This window comes from Balaenoptera physalus (genome assembly GCF_965194825.1).
Source record: "Balaenoptera physalus genome assembly, chromosome: 8".
NCBI classification, from domain to species: Eukaryota; Metazoa; Chordata; class Mammalia; order Artiodactyla; family Balaenopteridae; genus Balaenoptera; species Balaenoptera physalus.
Window position 1 is genome coordinate 111,643,677 of NC_138887.1, and position 19,740 is coordinate 111,663,416.

Sequence of the window (19,740 nt, forward strand, 5' to 3'; positions counted from 1 at the left end):
ATATTTTATGTATTATTGAAAATGCAAAATGTGTCTTCACCAAAAAATAAAACTTAAATACAGTTATGAAACAAATTAAAGAACAGCTGCTCTATAGAAAAGGCATATGATGAAAACTCAGTTAACTGAAAGAACTAGATTTTCCGTGATTAACTTCTGAATGAAAATAGAACATGTTTCCCAAATGCTTTTGTGGAAAAGTGGCCATAAAATCCTTTACAGACAATGAATTTCTTAAAGATTGTCTACGAAGTGAAGGAGAAATTATATGACTTCAACAGAATCAAACATTCATGAATATATTATAGCCAGAAGTACTGTCGCTTAGAATATTGCCTGAGCACTTGCTGGAGAGGAATTAATCTGTGGTGTTTTATAATTGCAGCAGATGAAAGCAAGGGTATAAATAATAATTACAAGTAGCTAGCTATATTTACTTGTGGTATTGATTGAAAAGGTTATGCAACCAATGCATTTATTAAAATGGTACCCATGATATCTATAACTTCAAGAAATGATCTATATCTGTATACTAAGAAAAGCTTTGATATTTTACTATAGAAAGTTCAAATTAGTAAGCGTGACTAGGGGGAAATTCTGTGATGGTAGGTGTTAAAGTCAGACTTATCACTGAATTTAAACCACTGTGGCAACATTTCACAATGGCAAAGAACTGAAACCTGCTCATTGCATCATTTGTCAAGAAACCCTCTGTGCTAAAATATTCATGGATGTGGTAATTAAAGCTGTGTACCAGACACGCTTGAAAGGTCTGGAACTACAGAAAAAACAGGGCTTTGTGTGAATTGGATTCACCACACCATAATCTGTTGTACTCCATGCATCTACTAAGCAACATTAGAAGTTAACAAAGGAACATATACGCTGAGATTTAAAATATACCATATTTCACTGACTCTGAGAAACACATTTTTTTTCACATTATGACATCTCTGGATTTAGGATATATCATAGTTAATGATAAGAAAACATTGTTTAATTGACAGCTTTGAATTTTTCTTCTTTAGTTGTATGTAAAATAAGGGTGTATCTTACAATTGATGCTATTTTAGATTCTATGAAATATGATGGTAAGAAAATACCGTAAATTTAAGCCATTAAAGTTTTAAACTTTGATAAAATAGATAAATCACTACACAAATATAACTTATCAAAATGGACTTATGAGAAGAAAACTTGAAGTGTCTTTGCTAACAGATGGCCTTAAGATTTTGGAAATTGTAGAGCAAAACTGCAAGAAAATGTTTTTTAAACGTGGTAGTTTCTGTGTTAATGATTTCTGTGAAATCATTTTTTTTTTTTTTGAAATCATTTTTGAGGAACACTATTCCTTGGCTTCTTGAATTGGCCAGATACACAATTATAAAGGTAAGACCTTCAGATTTTGTGGTGATGGCTGGTGTAAACAGCAAATTAACTGCAGTGGAGGTACATTAAGCCACAAATTTCATCATTTTGTTTGGTGATGGATATTGTGTGTAATTCTGCCAAAGTTAAACCTCAGAGATCTTTCCCCCTCCTTCTGAGTGAAGAAATACACCTTTCCTTTATACGTTTTTATAGTATTGTGGCTTATAAACCAGTGGTTTACAAACTCAAATGCCTATAAGTACTTGACAATGAATATACTGAATGAAGTTAACCAAGCATAAGACAAACACTTGCCAGAACTATATGAAACTTTTTATTTTTACTCAACTGAACACATAATACAAATGTATGATATTGGAGACAATATTTTAAATTCATTGAAAAAATACAAATTGAAAGTTAGAAACATTTAATTGTTACATGTCTTTGATTTGGAACTAAAAACTTATTTTCTTTTGTGGATTGCCATTTCAGGTTAATATTGTGCATTGAGATGTAAAGTACAGAATTTATCCTTGAATCCTTTTAATTAGGAGCCATATTTAACTGCATTCCGCTTCATAAATGGAAAATAGTTCTTTTTAAGTATAGGTTCTTCTAAATATGAATGGAACATTTGTCCAATAATTTTGAAATTGGAGAACATATATTGAAAATTAATTTTTTATAGGCTCAGAAATTTATTTCATGTCATCTGTTTCATTTCTGAAAACTAATTTTGGCATAGAAAGTGAACTAGATTATTTAGTGCTAAATAAATTCTCCCAAATCAGACTTTTTGTAGGACAGAGTGAATCTAATTATACAGCGGTGTGCCTCCATGTAAATGCCCCAGCAACAACATATTCAAAGTACTTAGATGACATGTAATGTCAAGTCTCTGATGCAGTATTTTAAAAACTATATCATGTAATATTTCAGGTGTACAGAAAAGGATAAAGAATAATATAATAAACACCCATCTCCTAATCCAAGAAATGAAACATTACAGTATAACTGAAACTCTTTGTACTACTCACCAGTCACATCCCCCTCTTCCATTCATGGGTTATGTATTATCATTGTGTCATAAATCTTTTGGCTGCAAGTGAAAAATTCAATTCAAACTAATTTAAGCAAAAGTGGTATGTGTTGGCTCATGACATATAATAAAGGGTTGTACAGTGAAACCAAAGCAGGCAAAGGATATAGCTGAACCTCTGGAACATCAAGAACCAAATAAAACTAGGTCTTGCCATATCTACCTCTTGTCTCTGCTCGTTTCCTCTTGTGATAGGAAATATGGCAGGAAGCGTAACCAGGAGAAGCTGTTGTATTTCATGTCTTACAAATTTTTCTTGGATCGAGTTAGAAAAATCCCAAAGGTAGACATTGGTGGGACTAGAAAAGACCCAGCAAATATAGTCAGGGGCAGGATCATGGTAAACATCCTAACTGGAGCGTGAAGAGCAGTTACCCCTAGGTGGATGTGGTTGTTCTCAGGAGAAAGAAGGTGCTGGGAAGGCACACACACACACACACACACACACACACACACACAAGCACGCATGCACACACACACACACATCTGGCCTATTCCAATGATTCTCATTACTTCTTGCCCACTTACTGCTGCCAGAAATTTATGGCCTCCAACCTTGCCAACATTTTCCCTCTACCTTTATAACCCAATTAAAAATTTATATTTTCCAAACTAGCTGCTCTTCTGATGACCGTATGTCTTTCTAGTTCTGTCCTCGAATCTGAATTTTAGTTCTTCATTTCCAAGGCTCTTCTGGTATTTTCCAACTAGGTGACATGATGTCAGTCCAGTTGCAATAAGTTCCAAACCACATTTACCATCTTCCACAAACTCAATCCAACTTCCTTTTTCAACTTCTTTATTTTTGTTAGTCATTATATTTTATTACAACACACTTACACACTGAAAGCCTCCTTGATTCTTCCTTCTCTGTTAAACACCACATCAAGACACTAGTTGATGATGTTTTTCGAAAGCTCTGTTATATCTATCTCCATTCCTACTACCCCCATCCTACTCTCAAATCTGTCACTGCAGTTGGAGTGCAAATAGCCCAAAACCCTCACCTCCTCCCCTTCAAATCAATATTAGAAAACACTATCAGGCAAAACTGTATAAAATCACTGCTATGATCATGTCTCTTCCCTATTTAAGGTTTTGTTATGACCATTAACATGAAGAAGCCTCAGCTCTTGAGCTTGGCTCTACAATCTGACCTTGACCTACCTGTACAGAATATACTATGCTTATTCTCACTTCTACCCCTTTGTTTATGTCATTTCACTTAAATTGTGATCTGAACTCTGGTCACACATTTTGTTTATGCCCAAAATTTTGACACTCAATTACACACAGCCTCTTGTCACCACTTAAATGTTCCCTATATGATGGTGTGTATTCCCCCAAGTAAAGGAAAGATTCTACACTAAACAGAACATGTTTTATTATTCTTTGCATCACCCTTAGATCTTACGTTGAAATTTCTAAGTTTATTCAATTGCAGCTCCCCTGCTATTCTGCATCTCTCCTTCTCTACCTTTTGCAAGGTTATTTCTTGCAAAATGCGTGAGGATAATAAAGTTCAAGGGAGAAACACGTTGATAAATTTTTTATTGAGAACACTTTAAGTATGGAGAGTATGCCCTGCAGGTCCTTTTCCCTAGGAGAAGAGAGTAGCACATTTCTGGACATGGTGCTTAGTGGTGGTCTAGGATCATAGGGGTGTGTGAGACTACTTTTGGGAAAGGTCTGACACTCCACTTATTAAATTAGGAGTTTGAGATTAACATATACACACTACTATATATAAAATAGATAACCAGCAAGCATCTACTGTATAGCACAGGGAACCATATTCAATATTCTGTAATAACCTATAAGGGAAAATAATCTGAAAAAGAATATATATATATTGAATATAATATATATATTCAATTATATATATATCACTTTGAATCACTTTGCTGTACACTGAAACTAACACAACATTGTAAATCAACTATATTTCATTAAAACAATTTTTTTTAATTTTAAAGAGAGAAAAGAGAAAAAAATTTTTTTTGTTTGAGAGAGCAAAGAAAAAAAAATTTTCTTGAGGGCACTATCCAGAGGAGTCATATGGAGAAATATGGCTCGTAATTTCTCTAATGAAAAATATCAACTTATAGACTGAACAAAATCAGCAAACTCCAGACAGATTTTATAAAAAGAAACTCACACCTAGGCACATAATGTCAAATTTCTGTAAACTAAATTAAGCATCTTAAAAACAGCTGTAGGAAACTAGCACATGTCTATTAATTCACTGCTCTGAGCCCTCAGCCATTCTCATAGTACCTGAATCAAAAAAAGAAAGCTACTGAGAGATCAAGTGGAATAAAAGCATCAGAAAAGACCTTCAGAGGGGCAAATTATGGCTTTACACTCAGCATCAACAGAGCAGTCTATCCTATATAAAAAAGAATATTGAAAAGCTTCTACACAGCAAAAGAAACAACACAATGAAAAGGCAACCTACCAACTGGGAGAAAATATTTGCAAACTATATATCTCATAAGGGGTTACTATCCTAAACGTTTAAGGAACACACACAACTCAATAGCAAAAAAACAATTCAGTTAAAAAATGGACAAAGGACTTGAATAGACATTGTTCCAAAGAAGACACACAAGTGTCCAAAAAGTATATGAACAGGTGCTCAAGATCACTAATCATTAGGGAAATTCAAGTCAAAACCACAATGAGATATCACCGCACACCTGTTAGAATGGCTGTTATCAAAACAAGAGATAACAAATGCTAATGAAGATGTGGAGAAAAAGATCCTTTGCACACTGTTGATGGGAATGCAAATTGGTGTAGCCACTATGGAAAACAGTATGGAGGTTCCTTGAAAAGTTAAAAATAGGACTACCATATGATCCAGCAATCCTGCTTCTGGGTATATATTCCGAAGGAAATGAAATCAGTATCTCAGAGAGAGGTGGTCACTTCTATGGTCATTGCAGCATTATTCACAACAACCAAGATGTGGAAACAACCTAAGATGAATGCATAAGAAAGATGGATGTGTGTATACACACACAGACACACACACACACACACACACACATATATATATATATATATATATATATATAATATGGAATATTATTCAGCTGTGAGAAAGAAGGAAATCTTGCCATTTGCAACAACATAGATGAACCTAAGGGACATTATATTACTAAATAAAATAAGCCAGATAGAGAAAAACAAGTACTATATGATCTCACTTATTTTGAAATCTAAAATCATCAAATTCATAGAAACAGAGAGTAGAATGGAGGTTGCCAGGGGATGGGGCATGGGGGAAATGAGGATATGGTGGTCAAAAGGTACAGATTCTCAGTTATAAGATGAATAAGTTCTTGGGATCTAATGTATAGCGTGGTGACTATATTTAGCAATACTATATTGTATACTTTAAAGTTGTTATGAGAATAAAGATTTAGTGTTCTCACTGTAACTATAACAACAACAACAACAAAATGGTAATTATGTGAGTAAAGAATGTGTTAACTAATCTTATTGTAGTAAACATTTTGCGATATACATGTGAAATCAAATCGTTACATTGTACACTGTAAACTTACAGACATTATACATTAATTATACCTCAGTAAAGCTGGGGGAAAATGCAATGTATTGAAATATGTGGGGATGTGGCAAAATGTGTTTAGCAGGAAACTTAAAGCTTAAAGCTTTAAATGTTTATATTAGAACAGAAAAAAGACTTAAAATCAATGATCTAATTCTCTAACTTAAGAAGCTATATCAGGAAGAGAAATTAAACCTAAAAAGTAGAGGAAGGAAATAATAAATAATAAAAAAATAGGTAGAAGAAAATAAAAGAAATAGTGGAAATAAACGAAACCAAAAGGTGATTTCTTGGAATTATCAATAAATTGATAAATCTCTACCTAGAGTGATGAATTAAAAAGAGATAACAAAAGTTATCTAAATTGGTAATGAAAGAGGGAATAACAAAGCAGATACTATAGACATTAAGAAGATAATAAAGGGATATGATCAAATTTATGGCAATACATTTACAAACTTAGATGAAAGAGACAAATTCCTTTAAAAGCACAGCTTACAAAAATAGACACAAGAAGAAATAGACAATCTTAATACTACTGTATCTATTAAATAAATTGTAATTATTATAATTAAAAAACTTTTCCTGAATAGGAAATTTCAGGCCCAAATGACTTCTCTGGTGAATGCTATCAAATATTTAAGGAGGGAATAATACCAATTTTACAAAATCTTAAAGAAAATAAAGACAGAGGAAACATTTCTCAATTTATGTTATGAGGTCAGAATAACCTTGATACCAAACTTAACAAAGATATTTAAAAGAAAAAAAGAAAAATAGAAGTTAGTATTTCTCATGGAAATAGATGCAAAGATTCTTTTGTTTTTTGTTTTTTGAAATTTACAAAAGCAGAGAAAATTTTTATTTATGTTTGAGGTCTGTAGTGCTTTTGGTATTGAATATTAAGAGCAGTAGCAGTTAAAACAATAACAATGAAGCAAAATAACAAAGTCAAGGAGGAAAATGGAGACTTCAATACCCTTCTCCATGCCTCTCTAAGAGATATGGAACTTTTGCTGAATAGAAGCCAGAAAGCCATTTCTGGGTTAAAAAGAAATTACTGCAGAGCCTTATAAGGTGCAGGGTTAGGACAATATTCTAGGTCTCTAGTTAGTACTGTATTTTTCACATTTCAGGCCTATACACAAAGAATGTAGTATTTTTAGGGACAGAAGTGAATATAATTTGGACCGTTAATACCCTCAATGAAGTATAGAATCTCTAGACCAACAGGTGCGTTTCATTTCAAAAATAGTATTATAGTTTTCCTCTAGAAAAAAAAGAGACAATTACTCAGTTGAAATATAATAATCAATTTCAACTTTTCCAGGAGTATATTTCCCCACACAAAGAGAAATGACCCAACAGGAAAGCAGGAAAATTTAGGAAAAATAATGTGATAAATGACAACTAAATACTAGAAATTTAACTAAATGTTTTACACATCAACCAGATCTTCAGACTAAAGTCTAAGTGAAATAGTAAGGTCAGAGAAATATTCTTCCAGTCATCATTTGAAGATAAAACTAGATCTAGGGAAATCCACTCATACAAATTCTAACACCAGACTCAAGTGGACCTCACGTTTAAAAGAATGAGGAAGTGGAAAACAAAACAAAGAAATACAAAAAAAAAAAAAAAAAGTACCCCATAGGAACTATTAAAATATTCTTTAACATAAAGCAGGAAAACAGCTACTGAGGCACTCATACTTCTCTTCAGAAATCACTGATGTAATATATCATGTCAACACAACAGAGGATACAGTCATATTTAACTCAATCGTTGCTGAAAGGATATGTGTTAAAAATAACTCTTATTCTTTATAAAATATTTTAGAAAACTAGAAATATCAGTGATTCTTTTTAAGTTCAAGGTGGCACATGAGAAATTTGATAAAATATCTCCCCTCTACACAAAACCCATTAAAATGATATATACATATTTTTTTAATGCACAAATTTTTAGCCACACTCAAAAACAAGTAAGAGAAAGTTTCATGAACCAGAATTGGAGAAACATTTCTAAAAGAGTAAAACAAACTCAAAACCACCACAGAGTCTGCTGCTTTACTATCATGAAGCGGGAACTAGGGCTGTGTTTCTTGGAAACAAATTCTGATATGTCTCTGCCCAGCAGACAAATCTAAAGCTAAGCCATCTTCAAGGTTAGTATCTACACAATTGTGAAGCCACTATACTAGGAGAAATTCCTGCCACAGAGTGTGGAAAGAATTCCTGTACAAACAGCTAAGAATGACAAAACTGCTAAGTGACACCAACATCTTTACAGAAACACAGATAAACTCAACCACCAAAAGAACATATAACCTAGGAATTAAAGGTCATAATGCAGCCTAAAAAGGATTTTAAAGTAATATTTAATATTCTCAAAGAGCCAAAGGAGGTAACTTCTTCCAAAAACTAGCTTCAAAGAGTTAGAACCAAACATTATGATAAAGAACAGGTGCTTATGAAGAAGAACAAAATAAAAATTCTATTAATTAAAAAAATGTATTTTAATTTAAAAAAAACAAAGGAATTAAAAAATGTGCTAGAAAACGGAGCTGAGAAACTTCCCTGAACATGTCCCAAAATACTGAAAATTAAATTAAAGAAAAGTCAAAGACAAGAATAGGTCCAGAATCTAAATATTCAGCTAAAAGAAGTTGCAGAAGGAAAAAAGAGAGAGAATAGAGGGGAGATAATATTAAAGAAATATGACCAAGAATTTTCCAAAAGTGAAGAAAACATGACTCCTAAGATTAAAGGTTTCTCTAGCTACCAAGCAAGATTAAAAAACAAACAGAAGAACAAAACACCCATAACTAGAAATAACAAAATGAAACTTAAGAAAATAATGGAAAGAAATTCACTTCTGAGAAGAAACTTTATATAGAAAAGAAAAATAAACTACAAAGGAATGAGAAATAGAATAACATGAGTAATACTGTTTTTGAGAAGACAAAGTAGTAATATCTTCATATAATTAAGATAAAATAAACTTGAATGTAGAATTCTATACTCAGCTAACCTATTTTAGCTGGGCAAACAATTTTAGACATAGAGGATTCATAAAGTTTATAACCCACAGATTCTCTTTGAAAGGGCAAGTAACAAATATAGTCTACCAAGAATAAAAGTTAAGTTAATAGTATATACTAAGATAGATGCAAAGATTCTTAACAATATGTTAGCAAGTCAAATAGAGCAACATATAAAAATAATACATTATGACTAATTGGGACTTATCCCAGGAATGCAAGACTGATTTAACATGCAAAATTTTTTCAGTATAAATCACTGTGTTCAAAATAGAGGAGAGAAACCATTCACTCGTTTCAATAAATTCAACCTCCATTGATAAAAATTCTTAGCATACTAGCAATAAAAATGGTCTTTCTTAATCTGATAAAGGAGATCTATAAGAGATCTACAGCTGATATTATACTCAATGATGAAATAATGTTTTCTTTGTAAGATCAGGAATGAGGCAGGATGTATACTCACATTATTTCTAATCAAGATTGTACTGATGGTTCCAGCCAGTGAAATAAGTTAAATAAAGGCCATAAAGATTGAGAAGGGAGATACAAGTTCTCTTATTTGCTGATGGCATGATTGTTTCAGTATGAAATTTCAAAGAACCTACAAAAAGCTATTGGCACTATTAAATTCATTTAGGAAAGTGACAAGATACATGGTTAATGTACAAAAATTTTATAAACTAGCAGCAAATAATTGAAACATGAAGATTTAAATACCCCATTTAACATTACTATATGTAACATTATAAAATATTAAATACCTAGGTATAATTTTATCAAAAGACATGCAAGACCTCTACACTAAAAACTATAAAATATTGCTGAGAGAAATTATAGACAAATAAATGAAGAGCTATCTCCTGTTCATAGATTTTTAGACTAAATATTTTTTTCCATTGTAGTTTATTACAAGATATTGAATATAGTTCCCTGAGCTATACTGTAGGGCCTTGTTGTTTATCTATTTTATATGTGGTAGTTTGTATTTGCTAATCCCAAACTCCTAATTTATCCCTCCCTGCCCCCTTTCCCCTTTGGTAACCATAACTTTGTTTTCTATGTCTGTGAGTCTGTTCTGCTTTGTAAATAAGTTCATTTGTATCATTTTTTAAGATTCCACATTTAAGTGATATCATATGATGTTTGTCTTTCCTTTCTGATTTACTTCACTTAGTATGATAATCTCTAGGTCAGTCCATTTTGCTGGAAATGGATTCTTTCTTATGGCTGATTAATATTCCATTATATTTATATATATACCACATCTTATTTATCCATTCGTCTGTCAATGGACATTTAGGTTGCTTCCATGTCTTGCCTATTGTAAATAGTGCTGCTGTGAACATTGGGGTTCGTGTATCTTTTTGAATTAGAGTTTTCATCTTTTCTGGATATATGTCTGGGAGTGGGATTGCTGGATCATATGGTAACTCTATTTTTAGTTTTTTACAGGCTGAATATTTTTTAAATATATATATATATATTTTTTTAAGAACATACACACACACAAATGCTGCAGATCAATAAACTTCTACAAAGAAATAATAAAAAGACAACTGAATATTAAAAAAGGGGCAAACAAGTCACATAGTAGCTTTATAATAGAAGATGTTCAAATGGCCATGGACCACATGAAAAGGTGCTCCATATTACTAGTTGTCAGGGAAATGCAAATTAAAACCACGAGATTGAGATACCATTCACCTCCACTAGAATGGCCCAAATTTAAAAAGACTGACAATACCAAATGTTGGTGAAAATGTAGAACAACTCTCCTACATTGTTGATGGGAGCGTGAAATGCTAGAGTCGCTCTAGAAAACTCTTTAGCAGTTTCTTGTAAAGCTAAATGTACATCAACTTTATGACACAGTAATTCCACTAAGTATTTATCTAAGAGAAATGAAAACTGTGGCTACAAAAAGATGAATTCAAGAATGTTTATTCATAACAGTTCCAAACCGTAAACAATGCAAATGGTCATCAAAAGTGGATAAACAAGTTATGACTCACATACTATTAAGGGTGAATCTCAAAGGCATTATGTTGAGTTAAAGTAGCAAAACAAGAGTCTACACCGCATGATTCCGTACAAGAACAGGCAAAACTAATCTATGGGAAGGAATGATCTATGGAAAGAAAGAACCTATGGAAAGAAATTAGTACAGTGGTTGCCCTTGGTGGGTGGAGATTTACTGGAAGAGGAATACTGGAACTTTCTGTGCTGATGGAAATATTGTATATCATATTTGGGGTGTTGGTTACATGAAAAAAAAATATATATATATATTCATACTTATCCAGCCTCACCAAGTTGTACATTTAACATCTGTGTATTTTGCTGTGTATAAATTTTGCCTAAAAATGAAAAAAATCTGTAAACAAATATTGAACTCTAGTTAATTTTGCCTTTTGCAGTGTTATAGCAATTCTGAAACCACTTTCTCTGTATTCTAGCCGTAAGCAAATGGGGAAATATATTGAGTATAAGTGGAGGATATTTCTCATGGTTAGAGAAGGGAGTTACAAATATATAAAAGCGGAAGACTAAAGTGAACCCTATATTTTTGGATTGTAATTGGGGGCAGAGAGGAGAGAGAAATGGGGCAAAATGTAAAAAATGAGTAAATGTGGATAAAGGGTATACGGAAATTCTTGCAACTTTAAGTATGAAATTACATCAAAATATAATGTTAAATAAAAATAAAGCTGTGGAGAGCAGTAAGATGTAATGGAGACCTGTCCAGAGAGAGTTTGTGAAAAAAGAGAGAAAGAAGAATAAGAAAGGATGTCCTTTAAGGTTTTCTTTCATATTCCTCCAAGTACTTTAGGGAAAGGTGGAATTAAAAGGTCACAATACAGTTCAGTCAGAGGGTCACATGATCCAGCTCAAGAAAAAGAGCATCTGGAACAGTGGTTCTCAATATTGGTTGCAACCTGGAATCACTCAGGGATCTTTAAAAAAGTGACGCCTGGGTTCAACCTCCAGAGATTTGATTTAATCAGCCTAGTATGTGGCCTGGGCATTGAGATTTTAAAAGCTCCCCGGGCAATTTTAATGTGCAGCCAAGAGTGGGGACCACTGTCTTTGAGGAAATCCTAGGACAACTTTGGTGTCCACCAAGGAAAGGAAACCAGATGAAGGCACAAATTTTGCAGCCATTGGAGGTGGCAAAAAGGATAATTTGGGAAAACTGAGAGGAGGGATTGGAGTTATCAAGAACAGGTCCTGGGAGGAGGAAGCAGTACTCAGCAGCACCCACAGCCAGCAGAACCAGGAGCCACTGTGGTCATGGGCTGTGCTTTGAAGCCCATAAAGATCTATGTCTGGTATACCTTTCTCTCTGCTGAGCCATTTAGGATGTGATTTGAGGAAAGCCTTCCCGGCTAGGTTCCTGTGCAGGCAGGCAGAGAATGCCGGTCTCCACAAATAGGCCTTTTAGCGAGGCTATTTTGGCAGGTTCCCCAGCTAGACTGACCGGTGCTTGGTACCAGGCAAAGCACTGTCCTCATGAGCAAGTGGAGTACAGCCAGGAGACACACACAGGCTTTGACATCCAGGGCACCCACTGAGCAAGTATCTACCTCTCTTTTTCTCCCGCTCTAAAGCAGGTGAATGTACATTTCTGAATCAGTGCATTTTCAGACAAAATGACCCATCCTTTGGTTCCTGTAGGTGTTTTAATGTAGTACCTCTTGAAGCTGAAGTGATGACATCATTGTTCTTCCAAGTTTGTCTTTTCATATCTTATGTTTCCATGAATATTGTGGAGCTTGAGGAGGATAATATAATTGCCATAGTAGTCAATATGTTCAAATATTATATGCTAGCACCTGTTTTTTAAAAAAAATATTTATTTATTTGGCTGTGCCAGATCTTAGTTGCGGCATGCGGGATCTAGTTCCCTGACCAGGGATCGAATCCAGGGCCCCTGCCTTGCGAGCGCGGAGTCTTAACCACTGGACCACTGGCGAAGTCCCACTAGCACTCATGTTAAGAAATAGCAGTCATGTGAAAAACCAACCATGCTATCTTGGGATTTAGATATCACTTCATAAGAGGGGATTTCTCATGGTTTGGCTTATACCAAGCACTAGTAAGCTATAGTATACAAAGAATTTACACTGAATACTTCACTTCTATATTTTGTTCATTTTATCTAGACAACCAATGCCATTCTACTTGCCTAGGCCATGTGTAGAGCTTTAATTATTTTTTTCTACTATGGGTGGGATCATGGATGTAAAGTAGAGAGACTTGGAGTTATACCTTAGAAAAGAAATTGGAATAGGTTTCTGAAGGCTTTATGAACAATCAGAGGCATAGTTATGAAGAACCCGTTTCATGTCCACTCTCAATATAGATCTGGCATCCTGGGATCTGCCTTGCGGTCCGCCCTTACCTTTAGGCTGCTCTGAGCCTGGAGAAGAATGGTCTCCACAGCTCCCTTCAGCTTGGCATTGCCTGAGATCAGGATGACTGTGTGCCCCGAGGGGAGGCTGCCAGTATCTCTGCACAGACCACGACCCCGATCTTGTTGTGCCACAGCATCAGCAAAGGCACCGAGATGAAGGCAGCGCAGAAGGACACCACATACAGGCAGAAGAAAGAGACGAGACCTGAGTGCTTTGATATGGGCCTCCAGGCTGGGGTCCCGAGACTCTCTGGTTTTGGCCCTCCTTGTCCTCATGTGCCTCCCCAGGGAGACAGTCAGTACCCCAGAAGAGACCAGAAAAAGCAAGAAAGAGGGGATGGACCCCAGGCTGCAGAAGGGGAAGGAATGAAAGAAATTGAGTTTTCTCAATTTCTCAATTGAGTTCTGTATTGTTATTCATGAGTAGCATGGTTGCAACTGAGAAGTGAGATCTACTGAAAAAGTCCCACAAATAGAGAACAATGCAGACACAGGAGGAAAAAATAGCACCCAGGAGCATCTGGGGGATCTTCCTGGAGATCCAGCTTGCCAAGCGGAGGAGGAAGGTGTGAAAGAAATGGACAGTCTTGGAGCAGTAGAGGAGACTAAGGCAAGTGGTGAGCCAGAGGCCAGCTTGATTTACGAGCATCCAGAGCATGAGGATGGTCTGGTAGCAGAGGCTCAGCGGGTCTTTTATCCACTGGAAGTGGATAAGCTGGATGGCATCCAGAAAGAGCAGCCCGTGCAGGAAAAGCCAGGTGAGGCTGAGATTCAGCAGGACAAGATCACAGTTGCTCAGTGGCCACCTCCTCACCACGACCCAAAAATTCATCAAGAAAATGAAGGCATTGACCAGGATCCCTACTGCAAACTCCAGGACTGAAAAGAACAGAAATGCATTCCTGACTTCATAGGGCACAGTTACGATGGCAGTCAGAGTCACCATGATGTCTCTTCTTACTTGGCTAATCTAAGACTCAAATACCGCCCAGCAGAGAAGGGTAAGTGTACATTCTGAGCCACGACCTTTCCTTCACAAGACATCCAGCTCTTGCTCTAGAGCTATCCCAGAGTGAGTGCATGAAAAGTTCTGACAGTAAACTTAGAGGGATATTGTTGCTTTAGAATATCTCTTGGATACACACAAAGGCTCATCATAAGAGTAGAAGAATGATGGTTCTATCTCTTGGGTGATGCAGAAGCTTTGAATAAACCCGGGTGTTTCTGTAACAACAGCCTTCCCAGAGGACCATGGCCTGGCATCAGGGATGCAAATAAGACAAGGTCTTGATTTCCTAAGCCCAGTTTTGCATGCCCATCTAGACCCACATGAGTGGAGAGGAGAGCAGGATTTGCTTATGGGTTTTAAGGAAACTGGCAGCAGACAGAGCATATATTCTCTGTGAACTAAGGTTTGAGATGGTACCTCTTTCCATTTGCATGCCTTCTATCACCCCTGAGGGTGACTGATCATAGACTATGTTTTTAATATGGACAAGTGCATGGTTCCTCCCCTGTATGACTAGTATGACTGCCATTGCCAAAGATTTCATTCAACCATCATTATTATGCCAGGTACTGTGCTTGGCAAGAGGAGTATTAACATGAACAAGGCCAGCGTCTTGCTCTGAAGGGGTAGGGGGTGGATATCTGGCCTGGATCATTGCCGAAGCCTTACAACTGCTCTGTCTGCTTCCCATACCCCCTCCCATACCCCACTTTCTACAAAGCAGCAATAGTGATCCTGTTAACATATAACTAAGATCATGTCATTGCTCTGTTCAAACCTTTCAGGGCCCCCCCCATCTCCTTCACCGTATCAGCCAAGTTTTCACAGTGGCCTAGAGGTCCTGCGTACATAATCAGGGCCTCTTTCCCTTCTCAGATGTCCTCCTCTGAAGGGCGCTCTGTGTTGAGAGTGTGGGCTCTAGAACCAAGCTCTTTCAGGTCAAGGCCTAGCTCTGCTGCTTCCTCTCTGTGAGAACTTGGCAAGGGATTGAACCCTCTTCGCTCATCTCATATGGAATAGAGATGATGAACAAAATAATACCTACCTCAGAGGGTTGGGAGGATGGCCCGAATTGACACATGTAACATGACTGGGATTGTGCTTGGCACATGACGTCCAATCAATAAATGCTAGTTATAGAACTATCATACGATCCAGCAGTTCCTCTTCTGGGTATATATCCAAAGGGAATGCAAAAGGATGTCAAAGATATGTCCTCATTCCCATGTTCATTGCAGCATTATTCACAATAGCCAAGATATGGCAACAACCCAAGGGTCCATTAATGGATGAATGGATACGGTGGAATATTATTCAAGCATGAGAAAAAGGGAATCCTGTGATTTGCGACAACATGGATGGACCATGAGGACATTGTGCGAAGTGAAATAAGCCGGACAGAGAAAGACAAATAGTGCATGGTATCACTTATACTGTATGTGGAATATGAGAAAAAGTGTCAAACATAGAAACAAAGAGTAAAACAGTGATTGCCAGTGGTTGGCAGGTGGGAGAAATAAGGAGAGGTTGGTAAAAGGGTACAAATAAAGTCTGAGGATCCAGTGTATAACATACAATGTATAACACTGAATTGTATAAATAAAATTTGCTTAGAGAGTAAAACTTAAATGTTCTCACCAAATATATATAGATATCACATGTAAGTGAAAACATACAATATTTGTTGTTCTCTGACTTATTTCGCTAAGCAGAATACTCTCCAGGTCCATCTATGTTGTTGCAAATGGCAAAATTTCATTCTTTTTTATGGCTGAGTAGTATTTCACTCACTCTCTCTCTCTCTCTCTCTCTCTATATATATATAAAAAAATATAAATATAAATATATATATATATATATATATACACACCACATCTTCTTTATCCATTCATGTGTTGATGGGCACTTAGGTTGCTTTCATATCTTGGCTATTGTAAGAAAGTATGTACATTTCTGAGAACAAAGTGAGCTTCCTGTTTGAACATCACTGAGCTGAGATTCCTCAGTCCCTGCAACCTCACTCGCCCTCACCTGCTTAATTATCTAGATGCAAAGCAAAGGCATGGAGGGGGAGAGACAGCAGGGAAGTCCCATGAGGCCTTGAGAAAGTAAGCCAAGACAACAGGAATTGTGAAGAAATGGCAGTTTATATGTGAAAGAGTGTATTCCTCAGGGAGAGCGATCATTTTAATTTAGACAGGAAAGTACGGCTAAATGACTTGAGATAACAGAGATAACTGAAAGAAACAATTTAATGTTAATGGGACAGACAACTGACAGGAAACAGATGACTGGGACGGTGTTGTTCTGAAGTAGGGCCATGGTGACGATGAGGATATGGCCCCCAGGAAGGAACCAGGGTGGGAAGGAGCCCTGTGCTCTGATGGGTGAGACAAGGCCAGTGCTGCCTTGTAGCAGGAGGTGAGACTGGAGGGGCTGGGCTCCTGATCAAGACTGTTTCTTTCACTTCTGTGAGAATTATAATATAAAGTGATCCATGATTGGCTTCTTCTCGTCTGGCACCTGCCCCCATTCCTACTTAGGGACTGGCTTCAGTTCTTACCCTGTGGGTAGGCAGTTATGGAGGTGATCTTGTGTGGCCTCGGCCTGCAGTGGCTTGAAGCAGGGTCTCAGTTCCCTGACCAGAGATTGAAGTCAGGCCGCGGCAGTGAGAGCGCTGAATCCTAGCCACTAGACCATGAGGGCCAGTGACCAGTGAGAAGGCCCTGGCTTGTCTGCTTTGTAGAAATAAATTTCAGCAAAGAAATGGAAAATAGTGAAACAAAGTGGTTTTTAGGAGGAAAAATGTACCTGTGAATAGGCGCACACGGGCTGGCTCAGAGAGAGTCGTGCTTCCGTGGTGGTTTGAATCACTTATGTGGGCATTTCTTCTGGGTTTCCTCTGGCCAATCATCTTGCTTTGCCTGGCTCTGAGTCCGTATTTGGTTTAACTCCGGGTCCTTCCCTGTGTGCCCGTGCATCTCTTAGCCAAGATGGATTCTAGCACAGAGGCCTATGGGAAGGTTGATACCATCTATTACGGGGTGGCGCCCCCTCCCTTTTTGGCCCCTGAGGAGCCTTTCTGCTCCTGTGTAGTTGGGAAAGTCTCCTTGACCTCAAGAATGGAAATATGTGGTCTCTATATCTTTTATCTGGGCAGCACTCAGGTCCTCCCTGCCCTTATCTTTATGGCCCCTGCCATTATCTTTATCTTGGAGTATCTGTCCACAGGGGACAGTCTCCAGCTGCTCAGCCTGGGGCCTGTCTATCTCCTGCCTCAGAGGGTTGTCTGAGACCAGTGGGAAAGAACAGGTAAATTGCTCTTAGGAAGCATGGCACCTGAGGATGAGTCTTGTGTCTCTGAGCTCCCCAGATAATCGAACTGAAGAGTCATGTAATCCCTCCCATTTTCCCAAGTCAAAGCCAGTTTGTGATCCAGAATCTTCCTGTCATTACTCAACAGCTGCCACGAGGTGGGGCCAGACCACTGTGAGACCTGGAATTCCTGCCCTGCTCTCCGTGCAAGCTCACCTGTCATTGATTTACTCTTGCAATAATGTGGCCCGTATGTCACAGAAGTGAAATTTTAGACACCATTTATCATGCTATGGCAGCCTGAATATCCTTTAATCTCAGAGTTGCTGTGTGAAGAGTGTAGTGATACTTCCATTTTACTGATGACAAAGTGGAGTTTCAGGAAGGTTAGTTAGATATCATGGCCAAGGTTACTAAGTGAGGAGTTAGGATGTTGATGCTTTTAGCTGGCATGTAGCCAAGAGTCCCGGGAATTCCCAAATCCAGCTCTGCCAGTCACTCCGATTACATGAGAGGAGCAGCAGGGAAATGGGGTGTAGAGTGTGTGTTACTTTATTAAAAGCTAGAGCAGCGTCTGAAAGCTCCCAAGGTGGAGCTCTGGTACAGCTTGGTTTGGAGCATGCAGTAGACCTAGGCAGAATCCACGCATCAACTTGCCATTCAGTTCATGGTAGTTATTGCTAATTGCCTGCAGACTATTAGTTCTCTCCTTTTCATTGCCAACAGAACCCCTCTGTTATTGGGTATGTCAATATTAACTAAAAATAAACTGCATTTCCCATCTTTCTTTCAGATAAGAGTAGCCAGTGAGACACAAGAAGAAGACATTGGGTGGGATTCTTTAGAAAGCCCTTGTCTCCTTTTCTTCCTTCTGTGCCTGAACTAAGATGTTATGGTTGGAGCTCCAACCATGAGCGAAAAGCCAAGAGAATCTCAATCCTGAAGTTTTTGAGTTCGTGAAAGCACACCAGTGACTACTGTGCTCCAGAGAGAGCAGAGAAAGTGAGAAAGGTAATATCTTTCTGTGTTTAAGTCACAATGCTTGGGCCACTGTGCCTGGACGCTGAACGCAATGACTAACCGATAACTTGCCTGTGAGAAGGGCTCTGAGTCCATCTGCCCATCTGGGGATGTGAAGCGAGGAAGTGGACAGAGGGAAAGGCAGCCTGCCCTGTGTCTAGGTTCGTTTGTCATGAAGAGGCAGAAAACAGGAAGCGCAAGAGAGGAAACAAAAGGAAGGACGTCTCTGCTTCCTGCATTTAAAGCATATCCTGTCCCTTTTGAACTGTCAAAGGGAGGAGGGCAGAGAGGTAATGCCAGGGGAGATGAGGTTAAAGATGGTCTCACACAGCTATTATTTCTGTTTCTCTACCTTTCAGTTTTGCTCTTGCTACTAACCGATCCTGCTGCAGATTCTCTGTGCGTTCCATTCAGAAAGAGAATCTGAGTTGTCTGGTGCTCGCACAACAGGCGATGTCTGGAGATGCCAGTCTGTTGAAGGACTGGCTGTCTTGGGTTAGTGCCCAGCCCAGGTCCAGTCAGCACCGGTGCCAGCACGGAATCTTGTGATCAGGGACATACTTGGGTCACTTTCCCCAGCAGGGACCTGTGGGTAGGGATTGCTTTAGAAGGTGCTCGACCCCTTTTTGAGCTTTATTTTGTCCACTAATACGAATTATGGAAGAGGAGGTGTTAAGTGAAAGCCGATAGAGCGGTGAGACATGGGATGACAATCAGCCCTGTTCCGTTTCTCTGTAATGGAAAAAGGAAGAGAACGCTGAGCAGCCGTGACACTTTGAGGGCCACTGTCTGGCAGAGACGGGGGAGATGGTGTGACACGGAGATTCCCAGAGAGCGGAACGGCGAGGGAGTATGTGGGGGAGAGAGGCCAAGCCAGAGAAGAGGG

The 19,740-nt window shown here is 37.8% G+C and overlaps 2 protein-coding genes across 2 annotated transcripts in view; one reads left to right on the plus strand and one right to left on the minus strand.

The window, feature by feature from the left end:
* The window catches only part of MGAM (maltase-glucoamylase), a 155,239-nt gene that overhangs the window by 31,343 nt on the left and 104,156 nt on the right, over positions 1-19,740 (plus strand). The gene's annotated exons all lie outside the window — the stretch shown is intronic.
* TAS2R38 (taste 2 receptor member 38) lies at positions 1,325-16,300 on the minus strand. The gene is given in 4 exon segments (XM_082473123.1): positions 1,325-13,593; positions 13,596-13,714; positions 13,716-13,906; positions 13,908-16,300. Coding segments are annotated over 4 exon segments (1,002 nt in total). The 5' UTR covers positions 14,457-16,300; the 3' UTR covers positions 1,325-13,450.